Here is a 15827-nt window from a genome sequence, read left to right on the forward strand (position 1 = left end):
AACCTCAATGTGTCAACAGCTGTAATACTTGCTTTAATTGTCTGAAATTATTATGCAATTTACTTCACCTCCTGTTAATCAGTACCTTTGTCACAGTGTTTGCCTGGAGTGTTCATTCCGTCATATGATTGTAACACCATATCCATGTGCAAGGGGTCAGAAGCGCACGCCAACAATCTAAGTACATTGACCAGCCAACGATTTCAATGTACTGAATACGTAAGATAAACTGGGTGGCTGCAGAAAAAGTCTGGGTTCCACTTATTCTAATTGTTCTGTAATATTAGCCTGGATCAGTTGGTAGCACTCTCACCTCTGAGTCAGTTATGGTTTCAAGTTCTACATTGGGAATTTGAACTTATGTAGAGTCTGTATTGACACTTAAATCTAGTGCTTAGAGGTGCCACCATTTGATGAAGGTTAAACCAAGGTCCTGCTGCCTTTTCAGATGGTCTCTACAGATCCCGAGGCACTATTTCAAAAAGAGGAAGGGAGTTTCTCCTCCTGTCCTAGCTAATAATCCCCCAGATACAATTGGTCATTCACTTCATGGCTGTTTGTGGGACAAATTGGCTGAAACGTTTGCCTACAAAATACACAGTAACTATACTTTTCAGTAAATCCTGCGAAGCTATTTGAGACTTCCTCCTAACCCGAAAGGCACTATGTCAAATGAAAATATTATTGTAATCTTGAACTTTTTGATGGCATGCAAGCACTATTTATTGTTTTACAAAACTTTTATTCTAACATTTTATTCTGTATATAATTCTCTGCAATGTTTTTTTCTTGATTGTAGAAAATGGAGAAACTTGGTTCTTCCCTGTGCAGTACTGTGGATCTGAAAGTTCATGAGGAAGAAGTAGAAGAGGTTCAAGAAGAAAGTGCTGAGAACACTGGCCCAGAGGAGTGTTTAACTGAAGGTAAAACACTGAGATATGGAGGAGTAGCAGGGTTAATGCAAGCAGTACAGTAGGTGATATTTGGACCTGCAACATCCTGAGTGAAGGTAGTATGCAGCCACGAATTCCACTGGGGACTTGCAGTTCCTCCCAGCGTGAGGGGCGCTATATAAATGCAAGTTGTTGTGGTGGTTGTTGTTCATTGCCATGCCTTTTCATCCCTTTCCTGGCTGTGCCTTTGTAGAAGGCTGGATGCTTCGCACACCAGTGTGGCTGCCGGCTCTGTTCCCTGGGAAACAATCTGAGGGACAGGAGGAAAAGAGAGGGGGAATGCTGTATGAAAACTTAGCAATAAATACCAAGAATACAAAAAATATACAGTTTGAGCTTTGAGATTTACTGATGCTTCAAAATTCATGGAATGTTTTGATAACTAATATTGCAACATCATAAGCCATAGAAATGGGGAAAATAGCCATTGGTCCAGACGAATTATTCCAAGTGCAATTAGAGCAGTTGTTGCGATAGCAGCACCTTTGTTGAGGTTAATCCTACCATCTGAGATGGTGTGGATCAGAGTGCAGGAGAACATCTGACCTTTTGCCCATTGTATAGGGTGTTTTCGCACGTGCCCCTCTCTGAATTTTGATGTGCGAGAAGGTCGTGGCAAGATGTGGTGGACTCTGCGTAAGACCTGCTTCACGATTGTGGAACACAACTGGTTTGAATCGTTCATCATCTTTATGATCCTACTGAGCAGTGGTGCTTTGGTAAGGCTCACTCTTTTTGTAAATTAACAAGCAATGATAATAATAATACCCAAGTATTTACTTAACAGCTAGTAACATTCTCGTATCTAACCTTTGTGTGAGTAGTTAGTACAGTTAGTGCTCTCACCTTAGTTAGTGCTCAGTTAGTGCTCAGTTAGTACTCTCACCTCTGAGTCACAAGATATATTTCCAGGGCAGTCATTGCAAAGGTACAGTCAAACTTAAATTGCCAGGCTGATCTGAAAGTCAATAACCTTGCAATTTTACTCCTGGGCCCACTTTAAGGTAATTTTCAGCAAATCCTTGCCTCGTGCTGAAACAGTATAGTCCTTGCAACTTGGAAATGTCCCAAATTGGCAATTTCTCTCCGAGAGGCCCTGAGAGCTTGTGTGAGGAACTAGGAATTGAACATGTATAACTAGTGAAGAAGGGGCATGTGCACTGTCTAACTGTGTGGTAGCTATCTGTGCCATTTGATATATTTCCCATTGATTTGTTGAGCACATTATTCACCCCCCACCTCAAAAAAAGTGAAATGAATGGTTATCAATAAATAGTACTTCATTTTCAGAAGCAACCAGGCCAAGCAGCCTCATTTCTCTTCTTTGTAGGCTTTTGAAGATATTTACATTGAACAAAGGCAGGTGATTAAAACAATACTCGAATATGCGGACAAAATCTTTACATACATCTTTGTGGTGGAAATGCTGCTAAAATGGGTCGCTTATGGCTTCAAGGTCTACTTCACCAATGCCTGGTGCTGGCTGGACTTTCTCATTGTTGATGTAAGTAATTCCTGAGAGTGAAGACAATATTAAACCCAAACCCTGTGTTTCTTGTTGTGGCTTCAGGGCCTATGAGATACGGAAGAGATAATTGACTGGGTTCTTGCTCTCGATGACAGTAATGAAGTAGATGTGCTGAATGGCCTATATTAGTGATGTCCAGTTTGTGTAAGTCCACATAACACTAGGGTTACAGATAAAGAGTGCTGTGAAGAGTGTTTGTAAGAGAGTTCCAGAGGATCAGGAGATGGTAGTTGAAGGTCTGGATGCTGTTGGTGAAGCAAACCAAAGTCAGAAGAGTAAAGAGTATCTGCTAAATTACTGGTTGTATGTTATTGAATTACCAAAATAGCTACAGAACAGAACCGCGCTAGAGACATGCCCAAGAAACTGTCCTGTACTAAACCTTTCTAACATATGTTTGAAGGTGTCTTTGGTGAGCTTCACAGCAAATCTCCTTGGCTTTGATGATCTCGGACCCATCAAATCACTCCGGACACTGAGGGCATTAAGACCACTACGAGCTTTGTCACGGTTTGAAGGAATGCGGGTAATTCAAACATCTTTTAGCAGCATGATCGATTGCAACCCATTTGTCTGCAAAATAATTACAATGCAAAGTTTTGGTTAACTAGAAAAGCGTGTCTTTGTCATGCTAGTTCAGACATCTGCAGTACACATTACGATCCGCACGGTTGAACTATCTTACTCTCTATATTCATACATTGATGTCATGATATCTAAATGTGAGCCATTGCTATCACACTACATAAAGTGCATGTTATTCCAACACTTTTCAGAATAGAAAATAATGTAATTATCAGTAGGATTCTAGTGAGTAATGTGTTTTTACAATGCCATTTTTGCCATTGGCATGTAGAATAAATTGGCCCTAATTGGGCCATCAACTGAGATTACCCGAGGAGGTAAAGTTGGCTAGAGTTTGGCAGCCTAACATGGTATCAACGGTTAGGTTTTTACAGCATGAATGGGGAAGTCTGAAACAAACTGCAGTTTGAAGTCATGTCACTTTTGTTACAGGAGCATGAAGAGGGCATTACATCTCTTAGTTATATGTTACTACATGTGATAGGTTGTGAAAATATTTAGTCTGAGAGCGGGATGTAGGCTTTGCAAAGCATTGAAAGAGAAAGCAGCTCTCCTTAAAGTCAGAATAATTTTGTGTGTGGGGCAGGTCTGCTGGCTCTGATATTTGTAGCTGATACTTTGTGCTCCTCCTTGCAGATTGTGGTCAATGCCTTGGTTGGTGCCATCCCATCCATTATGAATGTGCTGCTTGTTTGCCTCATCTTCTGGCTGATTTTCAGCATAATGGGAGTCAACTTGTTTGCTGGGAAGTTCTACAAGTGCATCAACACCACAGATTCTTCAATGTTTCCCTTACATATAGTAAATAACCAAACGGATTGTTCTTACCTGGAAGCAATGGGAGAAGCACGATGGGTCAATCTGAAGGTCAACTTTGACAATGTTGGTCTGGGATACCTATCCTTACTGCAGGTGGTAAGTTCTGGCTTGCTGCAGACTGAGATAGATAGTGCTTTCCACTAGATTACAAACTAGTGATCAGGAAACTGGCTGATTTTGTCTTTTAACACAAAGGCACTGTAGTCAGTTGAGGCCCCAACTGCTACCCCAGCTGAGATCATCTAAGTCACCAGAAACTAGAGATGGAACTGGTCCAAATCTGCCGCCTTATGGAGCTCAGTTTTATTCTGGAGTCCTGTAGCTCAGTGGTTAGAGCACTCGCTTTGCAAGCGAGAGACCTGAGTTCAATCCCTGGCAGGTCAGGGCAAAACCTTGGGCAAGTTTCCTTACTCCATACAGAGCCTAATAATACTCCTCCAAAACCAAAAACAATAATAAGTTGGTCATTTTCAATCTATGACTGTTTGTGGGACGTTGCTGTGCGCAATTGGCTGCCGCGTTCGCCCACAAATATACAGTCAATTCACTTTACAGTGTGTTCTGTGAAGCGCTTTGGGACGTCCTCCCGACGTGAACAGCGCTATATCAAATGCAAGGATTATTATTATTATTATGATTCTGTCTTTTATTGGACCATAGCAATGCCTTGGGGCAGTGGAGAACAAAGACCATCAGAGAAGATATATAGAGAAGATGGCAGTGTGGAGGGCAGGAAACCATTAGCTCCACTTCTAATTTCCACACGACCCGTCCTGTGACTTTATAGAAATAGATTTCCATATGTTTTCAAATTTGTGCTAAAATAATCAACGTATATAGATAACCAATAACAAATATCATAAACTTTGGCACAAAGTTCCCATATTAGCAGAATGGCTACACTGAGCACCAAAAGGAATATCTTATCAAGAGTGGCAGATATAACCAATAATAAAATATGGTTAAACATGTGGTCTATTATCCTCAGAATTTGTGTTATTATTATGAACTATCTGGGTGAAACTATCAGTCTCAGGCACAGTGCATAGCTTTTATGCTCTTGTTCCTAACAGGCTACCTTCAAGGGTTGGATGGATATAATGTATGCCGCAGTCGATTCTCGAGATGTAAGTAATCTGTCTTAACCTAAAAAAATTCATTTATTCAATGCCAGTGAACATTAAATGGATTATTTTGGTATTTTTGTTGACACGGTATTAAAGCTTTAGAACCTATATAACTATGGAAAATGCCAATGGTTAGACTTTTTATCTAGATTGCCTCAGTTCGTATCTTATTGCTACTGCATCTTCACTTTTGTACTAGGTAACTTGACTTTCCATTAGATTGTATCCTGATATCCCATAGATCCCAATTTCTCTGCTAAATAGGCTCCAACAGTAACTCCATTATACATTATCCCCACCTTCTCCAAACTCCATTCACTAATAATAATCCTTACAATTAATAAAGCACCTTTCACGTCAGGAGAAGTCAAAGTGCCTCACAGGATAAACTGTAAAGGAATGAGGGCTGTGATTTTGTAGCCAAATCAAGAAAATCAATCTCAGAGACTCAAGTTTAAGATTGTTGTCCTGGTTTCAGATTCCTCTTCAAATGCAATCATTCTCAGCTTGAACACTCCATTCTTCCAGCTCTGATCTCTTGCTCCTACTCCAGTCCTTTTGCTCTTTCATCAGTGCCAAACTTTTACAACCCCATCCTCTGGAATTCTCTTCCAAAACCACTTTGCTATTTAACTTTCCTCTGCCTGGAAAATAATCTCTTTGAATGAGCTTCAGTAAACACCTTTATTAATTGCTTTGCAATATTATTTTAGCATAATGTCTGGTTAGTGCAGGTCCAAGAGATTTGCCCTACAAGTGAGGCTGTTTTCTACTGTCAAGCATCATAACGAGATTCCCCTGTGTCAATAAAACTGTTGCAGAAGTGCAAAATGGTGTCAGGGATGTGAATGGTAAAACTATTTCAGAATATAGTGAGCTTGTGTCCATGAGATGAACCCATTCCACACAGAATATGATCCTGCAGTTAAACTGTCATTGAAAACACGTCTGCATGAAATGTGAGTGAATCAAAGTAATTTGACCTGTAATCCAGAGATTAAGATTCAGACTGACCTTAATCCTCGTTTTTCGTTTTCTTGTTCCTCTTCTTCAGCAGTGTTCTTTTTTCTTGAGGTGATAATTCAGAATATGTTCCCTCAAAGTTCCTGTTGCCCTCATGTACCTCATAGTGACCATTCTTCATGTGTGATCCTTGTCAATGATTTGCGGTATTCATGAGGTGGAACCCTGTCTGATATTCCCCTCACTAGTAGGTTAATTGTAGCCCCAAATACAGCCCTGCTGAGATCAGCAAACTGTTTGAACATGTGAAATTCATATAGCATTAGGACATTAGAACAATCACCCTTTACCAAAAATCTTAAAGAATGCAGGATAAAGCACTTTGAAAGTTGGGGGTTACTTTGCTCCGTGGAATAACATAGGAAATGCGTTAAAACGTGCAAAAAGTTTAATCCTTTGAATCAACTTTGACACAAGTTATCTGACTTATAAACAAAGGATGATTTATTTTTCTCACAGGTTACAGAACAGCCGTCGTATGAAATTAATATCTTCATGTACATATACTTTGTCATCTTCATCATCTTTGGGGCTTTCTTCACCCTGAACCTCTTCATTGGTGTAATTATTGACAATTTTAACCAGCAAAAGAAAAAGATAAGTATCAAAGGCACAAACTACTCTGCTTCAGGCACAAAGCCAACAAATATCTGACTAACATGTACATGTATGTGAGGATCTTACAATTCAAACCCATTTCTTTGGCTTTTAATGTATTACCTGGGGCACTGATTACAGTACATTTGTGGATGTATATTTATCATATTAGGAAACCTGAATGAAGGGCAAACGCTCAGTGCATGTGAAATGGGGATGGATGAATATTCTGATAATAACAGTTTGTTTACCTTTGGGGATCAAACCAGTTCTGTTTAACAGATATCCGCGTGCTCACTAACCATGTGCACACTCACAACCACTTCTCCACTCCATACAGTTTGGCGTCAGAAACCCTGACTCCTAACCATATCCTGATTCCCATACCCATGCTCACTCTATAATACACTCCAGAGCACTATAGAAGATCAATGTAAAATATTTATATGTCTTCCTCTTTACTTTGGAGGAAAGGACATCTTCATGACAGAAGAGCAGAAGAAATACTACAATGCTATGAAGAAACTGGGCTCAAAGAAGCCACAGAAACCCATCCCAAGACCAACTGTAAGTTCAGGTATCAGCAACACAAATTAACAGGACCACAAACATGCTAAGTTGTCAAAAGAAAACGTGGATTCGGTTTTAATTCATACTTTTTTCTCATAATACTGCCAAGGGAGAGGTGTGACATAGTTCTTTTTCCCTCTTGCATTCATTCCCTCATGTGCTCTTGCAGTTCCTCTTCACTTTTGTCAGCTGCACCAATGCAGCATTGATGGGTCCAGGAATGCACCAACTCCAGGCTTTGGGTGGCAAGGACCTGTGATGCTGCCAATGGAGGAAATACCAACAATCACTCTATTGAAGGGTAGTTCACCTCAGAATAGCACACATAAATAAATACTCAATAAACCGAGCACACATTTTGCACCGCAGTTATGTAGTGATGAAGACCATAGTTTGGGTATGCTAGATAGATGAGGGCAAATTAATTAAAGCATGTTCTTAATCCAAGCCTCTCCTGCAATGCTAAAAGTGTGGAATAAAAGTATTGGAAACAGTATGTGTTAGACTTCACTTGAGGCTGGTCAGAAATCAGACAACTGTGGATTTCACAGTGACTGGCATTTTTTTTCTTTTCCTCCAGAACAAATGTCAAGGCGTCTTCTTTGACTTTGTCACCAAACAAGCCTTTGATATCTTCATTATGATTCTCATTTGCCTGAACATGGTGACCATGATGGTAGAGACAGATGATCAAAGTGAGGAGAAAGACCACATCCTATACTACGTCAACCTGGTCTTCATTGTTGTTTTCACTGGCGAGTGTTTGCTCAAGATCATTGCCCTTCGATACTACTACTTCACCATTGGATGGAACATTTTTGATTTTGTTGTGGTGATCCTTTCCGTTGTAGGTAAGCCCTGAAACCCTATTAAGCATACAGAACTGAGGTTTAGTAATCAGCATGTGGTAAATCAGGGCAAATTCTTCCATTTTCCCAATGAAGCATTAGTCAAAACTGTTTAAAGTAGATGTTAGCCCATTTTAAAATACATTCTCATTTAACTTACCTACTCTGGCAACCCAGCACAGATCAGGACTAAACCTGGAGAGTTTCTAGGCCTGTATTGCTCAGTACAATTCACCCCCATATATGACTTGCGTTCATCTGTGAAGAACGGCGACTTGGGTGAGATATCAAGTGTGATTGTATCTAGTGTTTCCAAGCAAGAGTCTGGATTTAGAAGAGAAGGTGATCAACTACTTGTCTGTGTAGGATGTGCATGTCCACACTGAAATAATCAACCATTCTAAAAGAGAATCCGCAAACTTGTGCACACTTACTGCAGATTCAATTAATATCTTACTCAACCAACAATTTGCAGGAAAACAATCGCCCAAGGCAGAAAAACAACTTGCAATGATAAAGCTGCTATTCCCCTGTTGTAAATGCCCAACATCAACAAGACTTAGAAAACATGTGAATTCCCAATATAAGGTCATAATGACGATGGCTATTTTTTGTGTTCAGGTTAGACAAACCCCATGAACAAGTACATGAGTTTATTTGGGAACAATTAAAAGCTGTGTTTTTTTTAATTTCAGATTTTAATGCTTGTTCTTTGTTTCAGGCATCATGCTGGCAGATATAATTGAGAAGTACTTTGTATCACCAACCCTTTTCAGAGTAATCAGGTTGGCAAGAATTGGTCGTGTTCTTCGACTTATCAGAGGAGCCAAAGGAATTCGGACCCTGCTGTTTGCCTTAATGATGTCACTCCCTGCTCTGTTCAACATCGGTCTCTTGCTTTTTCTGGTCATGTTTATCTATTCGATTTTTGGAATGTCGAACTTTGCATATGTGAAAAAAGAAGCTGGGATCGATGATATCTTCAACTTTGAAACATTTGGAAACAGCATCATCTGCCTGTTCCAGATCACCACGTCTGCAGGCTGGGACGGCCTCCTCGCCCCCATTATGAACAGCAGTCCTCCAGACTGTGACCCCATGGCAGAGAACCCGGGCAGCTCTGTGAAAGGTGATTGTGGGAATCCCGCTGTGGGGATTATCTTTTTTGTTAGCTATATCATTATTTCATTTCTAATTGTGGTCAATATGTACATCGCCATCATCTTAGAAAACTTCAACGTGGCCTCAGAGGAAAGTGCTGAGCCTCTCTGTGAGGACGACTTTGAAATGTTCTATGAAGTTTGGGAGAAGTTTGACCCAGAAGCCACACAGTTTGTTGAATATTCGCGAATGTCTGACTTTGTGGACACACTGCAGGAGCCACTCCGAATTGCCAAACCAAATAAAATAAAACTTATTACCATGGACATGCCAATGGTGATCGGTGATAAAATCCATTGCCTGGATATCCTGTTTGCTTTAACTAAGGAGGTGCTGGGTGACTCTGGTGAGATGGATGCACTGAAGGAGTCAATGGAGGAGAAATTCATGGCTGCCAATCCTTCCAAGGTTTCCTACGAACCTATCACAACCACTCTCCGACGAAAGCAGGAGGATGTTTGTGCCACAAAAATCCAGCGTGCTTTCCGTCGGCACTTGTTGAAACGATCTGTGAAACATGCATCGTACTTGTACCGCCACAGTGTGACAGACACAATCCTCCCTGATGAAGATGCTCCAGAAACAGAAGGATTAATCGCTACTCAACTGAACAAAAACTATGGCAAAAATTGTGATGACAAAGAGGTAACTGCAGCCCCAGAAGCCCCCAGGGCCCTCGAGCCCCAAACAGCGGATACTCCCGTGGAGCCAAAAGATTGGAGTTATGATGAAATGGACATCAGAGAATCCATTGTATAACTGGTTCTTGCTTGAGATGGTGTGGTGCAAAGCACTGAATCCCTTCAATAATATTTCTTTGTTTCTAGATTTCTACCACAAAAAAAGTTTCCAGGTGGCAAATGGTGCGTTGTCACTGGTGTTTGCAGTATAACCTGGGAGGATTGGACTGGGCTAAACAGATACTATAAACAATTACGTTAAACACCCAGAAAGTCATGCAGTACATTTTTGACTGTAATCAATTCTGGGGCAATCTCTGCAATGACCTAATCTTTTTCCATTAACATTAAGTCTTGCTTTCTGTTAGCAGAATTTTTTGAAGTTTTTTTAGCAGAAAAATTGGTTTAGCTCACTACTCAGCAGTGATGTTTACATCAGAAATATTGCATTCATTAATATTCAGAAATTCTTCAAAGTGAAAACGTACTTCACTTGCTTAATTGCCACATCCCCCTTTCAAAATTGAAATTCATAGAAATGTCCAGGACTAGACAAGCCCCAGGTCAGGCCAAATATTGCTATTGATTACTAACATCAAAAAAGAGAACTATAATGATATTAAGCACGTCAAGGCAACATACAAACCTGGACACTGAGTGAGGCCCATCATTGTTAATGTTTCTAGTCACTTGTCTCCCGTAACAGATTTCACCTTCATCTTGGATAAGTTGATAAATCCTAAGAACAAAATATAAGAATGAAAAATGACCATTCAATGCACCAAACCCATCATTCCATGGGCCACATCAAATACACCCAACTGGAGGCTCTGCTCCATGTCTGCTTTTTAGGGGAAAGCTGTTTCTGATCATAACCAAGAAAAAACTCCCTATTCATCCCAACTAACTTTCTGCAGTCTGTAGCTTTTCTTGTAACCTCTAATATTGTTCCCAGCCAAATATTTATCAAACCTTGAGTCCTTTCATCTCTTAAATAACCCTTGTTTTGGTTTATAAATCCAGATTAAGCAGAGCTACCTCTTGCTCATGCAGAGATAAGTAACCAAATGCCACACTTCTCTGTGATTACTACTTTCTCTTGTTTATTATTGTCCTGTACAATACAAAATTACATTTGTGTAGCGTCTTTCACGTCGGGAAGACCCTGTAAAGAGGCCTCCCTTAATTAAGAATTCTCATTCTAATTGGATTGTTTTTACACCAACTTCCATTGACTTTTCAAAAAGTCTAAGTCTGAGTGTTGGAAAGACGTACTCAATGCTGCTGTGCTATTATCCATACTCCAATGTGGGCTGTCCCCTTCCTCTCACTGCTGGCACCCTAACAACTCACAAATTCTCAACTAATAGGTACAGAATGAAATCAATCAATAAATATCTATTGTTGTTTTCCCAAATTATGCCACGAAGTCCATTATGAATTAATGAATAAATACAATAACTTAACAAATGATAATACATATTTTACAGTCATTAAAGTCTGAATGGAAATCAAGAACAGGTGAACAGGAGAAATGGCAACTGCTCAATCAGTTCAATGAGAAATCATTTTAGTTTAAATGCTTTTTCCATTTATTTATTAATTTATAATCTTATTGAAATGTCTTGGTAAGATAAGCATTTTAATAAAAGCTCTTAGTCTTATTCTGCAGGTTAGCAGACATCAGGATATTTCCGGGTAACTGGTAAAACATTGTTTACTTTTCTTTCAATCGTAAGGTATTCCCATTGAGGGACTCATGCCTTTTATAATTTTGTTGAGCAATGTTTGGTTTGTAAGTATTGTTAAATCCTTGTTTGCTGATGGAACAAAGGCAAGAGGACGTAATTTTCATTCATTGCCTTAGCACAACAATTGGTGTAAATTTGTTAAGTCAAATCGCAAGTAACTATTAAAGGTCATACATTGAGGCTGACACAGCACAGTGGGGTGGGGACTGTATGACAGACTATGCAGAGATATCCAAGTTCCGTATAATTATTTTGTAATCTGCCTTCCTTTGTATTTTTCTGAAATTTGTGTGCCACCCATTTCAGGGCAGTGAAATGCATCTGAACTGTGGAATGGCAGACCTGACAACCATTTATTGATGCAATGAATATATAACAGGGGGCAAGCGAATTGAGTGGTTTGGACTGCGAGAATATTGTGCTCGGGCCCTTTTACCTATTTAAATTTGCCAGAAAATAACTTAACAGAATTTGAAAGCGAGTGTTACTAGCAGTGCTCCCTTTATGAAATTAAAACCATCGTAATTATCATAACGTTCTTCATTTTTTAAAAAAATTATATTGATGAGATCATTGGAAGAATTTGCTTGGAGCAATCACTGAGCATGAAAGTACGAGGGAACTAAAGAACTCCAGTACATATATATTTAGTAACCTGTAACATTTCAGCAGTGCCTTTTTTAAAAAAAAATCTGAATTGTACCCATGTGTACTAGTACGGTAATTTTTACAGCATGATATTATCAATCAGTTGGCACAATTGTATATGCTGCACTTAATTCAGAATGCCTACAGTGTCAGGCTCGGTGATTCCAACTGCACTTGTAATTAAGCCACCCTCTCCTGATAGCACTCAAGAATAAGCATTCCTTCTATCCGAAGTATTTCAGTTACTGATGTTTTACTTAGTAACAGGCATTGGTAGACCTGAGGCATGAAATTCCTCATGATTTTAACTCCCTTCTCTTAAAATTTGACATTGGAAGCTTGTTACAATTCTTTATATAGTCTTAATTTGGAAGAGTTTTTCCATAATTCTTAAAAGCTCCCTTTAGACCTTTTGCTCTGTGCTGTGTTGGGCGAGGCTGAATGGTGGATTGAATGCTTTTATTTAAATGTTCTGAGTGTCCAGACACGTTAGTATATTCAGAAAACTGATCTGGGGGTAGAGGATACTCACATTGCAAGAGTATTTCTGTACAAATTGCTTTCCGGTTTCTTAAAATTTCATTATAAATTTAGAAGTTGGTAATCCAAGAGATCCTGAAAGGAAGTAAACGTGTCATGTTTTATATATGCCTTGTGGATCTACCCTCAATTGAGACTTCCGGTTCAGTGTCAACTGCTGGAAGCTTCCAGTGGTCACACATTCTACATACTTGTTACTGAACTGCACAGTGTTACTGAGCTATACAGAGCTGCAAAATCAGTTTTTATCCCCAGTTTGTGCAGAATTAGCTGATCTCAGATGGGACAGCAGTTGGGGCTACAATTGACATCAGTGTCCTGGTTAGAGTGGGGGGGTGGGGGGGGGGGCGAGGGAAACTTTATTAACTTACTTCATGTGTATGTCTGTGTGTGTATGTGTGTGTGCAGGCATCTGGCTCTGCCATGACTTTCCCCTGGAGGTCAGATAGCTTGATGCACTCACTGACCAAGGAGGCTCATGTATGAAGAATGGTTACTACATGTGGTACCAGAAGGTGCCCACTCATGTCAACACTTTCAGGCGATCTCAATGTTTACAATGCTGGTAACTGAGGAGTCATACAAATGCAATTTGTTGTTTAGTGTCTTAATATATTTCAGACCTGCTTAAATACTATTACTGTCTCAAATGCATATTGAGAACCATAATCCCGCTTTACTGTACAATGGCTTGAGCAACACGGAGACTGGTGCAACAGGAAAAATGGAGGAATAGGACTCTGGGGCAACAATGAGAATGGTGCATCCACAGCTACAGGGACCTGGAGTAATGGAGACACGAGGATGGAACTGTTCCAAATTTGTATTACATATTCTATGGGCTAACTCCTAGAAACTGTCATGCTACAGAGTGGGAGCATTCATCATATCTATTTGTAGATCCGGATAGCGGTACGTCTCTGATATATAATTCTCAATCCTGACATGGAGACTGAACCCGACACTTGGCGTCATCTGATCATGTAATCACAAACTCCATCCTCGCTTTGTTTCTTCTATCACTTTTCCCTTTAGATCCTGCCTTTTAATATCGGAGCATTAAATTGTTAAGTGCTTACAGAAAGTTTTATCTGTAACAGCAGAAGCCGAAAGGTATTCGATTACAAGCAGGATAGTACCGTGTTAACACCAGTGTGGATCAGACAGACCAAGGAGCCCCCTTGTGTTGCTAAAAGGCAAATCAGAGTTTGTTTACAGATTCGGGACATTATTCTGGCTGCCACGTGGTGTTGGTGGAGACGTTATTTATTACAAAGTGTGTAGTCGTGTGGTGTCCCTGGGCAACAGATGCTGGAGCCTTCCCCAATGACTTGGATATTTGCGGTACCGACAATACTTGTAATTTCCCCAGATATTTGGAGCTTTTATACCAAGAGCAACTGCCCCCGTGAATCAACATGATGGTGGGGGGGGGTGCTAAGAAGATAAATGAGGAAATGACAGGGTTATTAAGGCAGGAGATATATAATAATTATCCTTGCATTTGATATGCAAAGGTCTGAGATGTCATGCAACGGAACAGTCAGGAAGGCTGGATATCAGAGTGGAAGTAACACGAGTATAACTTAGTAACAGTAAGAACAACAAAGTGGTAATTGACAATTGCTGTCACCCAGATTAAACAGATAGAGCCATTTAGCCCCGTCAGAGGCTACAGGAAATATAATGTGATAATCCTGGGAAGAGCATATGGGGAATGTGTTAAAAAGAACAGTGACTATTGTGACACAGGGAAGATGTTATATTAAAATTAAATGGTAGCAGCCCACCAGAACTAGCTATTAAACTGAAAATGGGTGAACACAACTGTTCTAGTGATCATTGTGTAAAATCCACTTATATAATAATTATGGCCAAGGTCAAAAGTAACTCTAACTTTGTAGAAGTCTTTAAATGAGCAAATGGCTCATTGAACCAAATTATTTCTGGGGAAGTCCATCTAGGAAACTGAACAAAAAAACACAAAAGGGTTTTAAGATCTTAAATGAAGATAATAAACAGTTTCTCAATCTGGTTATTTTAGTTCCGGAAGTCTAATGTGCACAGAACATTAGGAGAGTTCTGGAACCACAGCATCCCCAAGGCAATGGGAAAGGAAATGGGTAAGGCTCTGGGGAATATTTTAGCAGCTAAATAAATATGAGACTGTTACCTGAGAGCTGGAATTATTCTGCCATCGACCATCCACAGGATATGTGCTAAAATCTCCATTTATCCCACTGCCCTGCCATATTTTTACTCCCCAAATCTCTCTAATATCATAACAAATTTCACATCAATGGCTGTGTGCACCATATGGAAATAGCAACCTCAAATATACAGTCAAAGATCCTTGAGATATCTTCAATATTATTGTTATGTTATAAAATTATTGTTAATACAAGTTTCACATTGGCTCGATACATTCAGTGAATAATAAAAAAGTAATCCATATTTTAAATAATCCCTTCAAAATAAAAAATTTGGTCACACAATTCACGACTGTTTGTGAAACACTGCCGTGCTCAATTGGCTGTCCTCATCCAACCCAATCCTGTGGAAAACGATGTTATTGCTGACTTGCACAATGCCACGATCCGCTGGCACTTCAGAGGAGGCATTCCATGCATCAGTTGTACTGTTTGTTACTAACACCATATACTGAGATGTTATCAGTGATCTCAGATGTCTATTTGCTGCTCTTTCGGGATGTGGAATTTTGCTGCCATCTAATGTTCAGCAGTTACAACCCCCGTTGTTACACTCGCACTATTTGTAGCTGTGAACCTTTCTTGCCCGGCCGGGTGCCTGACACATCCCGTCCTTGAGAGCATCCAAACCAATCTGAGAATTCCAGGCCTCTCGCCTACACGCGGAAATCCCGGAGATAGGTCGTTGGAATGGAATGCGCTCTCGCTCTCTCCCTGGAGGGAGGCATCCTGCTTTACTTAATTCCGGAGAGTATTAGGCTCAGGTTGGCGAGCGCCAAGGCTTTGG

The 15827-nt window shown here is 40.0% G+C and overlaps 1 protein-coding gene across 1 annotated transcript in view; it reads left to right on the plus strand.

The window, feature by feature from the left end:
• LOC103187718 (sodium channel protein type 4 subunit alpha) overlaps positions 1 to 12173 on the plus strand; it is a 30657-nt gene extending 18484 nt beyond the window's left edge. Inside the window, exons 18-27 of the mRNA XM_007907351.2 lie at positions 800 to 923; positions 1518 to 1672; positions 2284 to 2457; positions 2885 to 3007; positions 3703 to 3981; positions 4959 to 5012; positions 6495 to 6632; positions 7095 to 7199; positions 7783 to 8053; positions 8772 to 12173. Of these exons, the coding sequence (XP_007905542.1) occupies positions 800 to 923; positions 1518 to 1672; positions 2284 to 2457; positions 2885 to 3007; positions 3703 to 3981; positions 4959 to 5012; positions 6495 to 6632; positions 7095 to 7199; positions 7783 to 8053; positions 8772 to 9970 (2622 nt within the window). The 3' untranslated portion in view covers positions 9971 to 12173. The remainder of the gene's footprint in view (positions 1 to 799; positions 924 to 1517; positions 1673 to 2283; positions 2458 to 2884; positions 3008 to 3702; positions 3982 to 4958; positions 5013 to 6494; positions 6633 to 7094; positions 7200 to 7782; positions 8054 to 8771) is intronic.
• The last annotated feature ends 3654 nt before the right edge of the window (positions 12174 to 15827 follow it).

The sequence above is a fragment of the Callorhinchus milii genome, unplaced genomic scaffold (genome assembly GCF_018977255.1).
Source record: "Callorhinchus milii isolate IMCB2004 unplaced genomic scaffold, IMCB_Cmil_1.0 Scaffold23, whole genome shotgun sequence".
NCBI lineage: Eukaryota > Metazoa > Chordata > Chondrichthyes > Chimaeriformes > Callorhinchidae > Callorhinchus > Callorhinchus milii.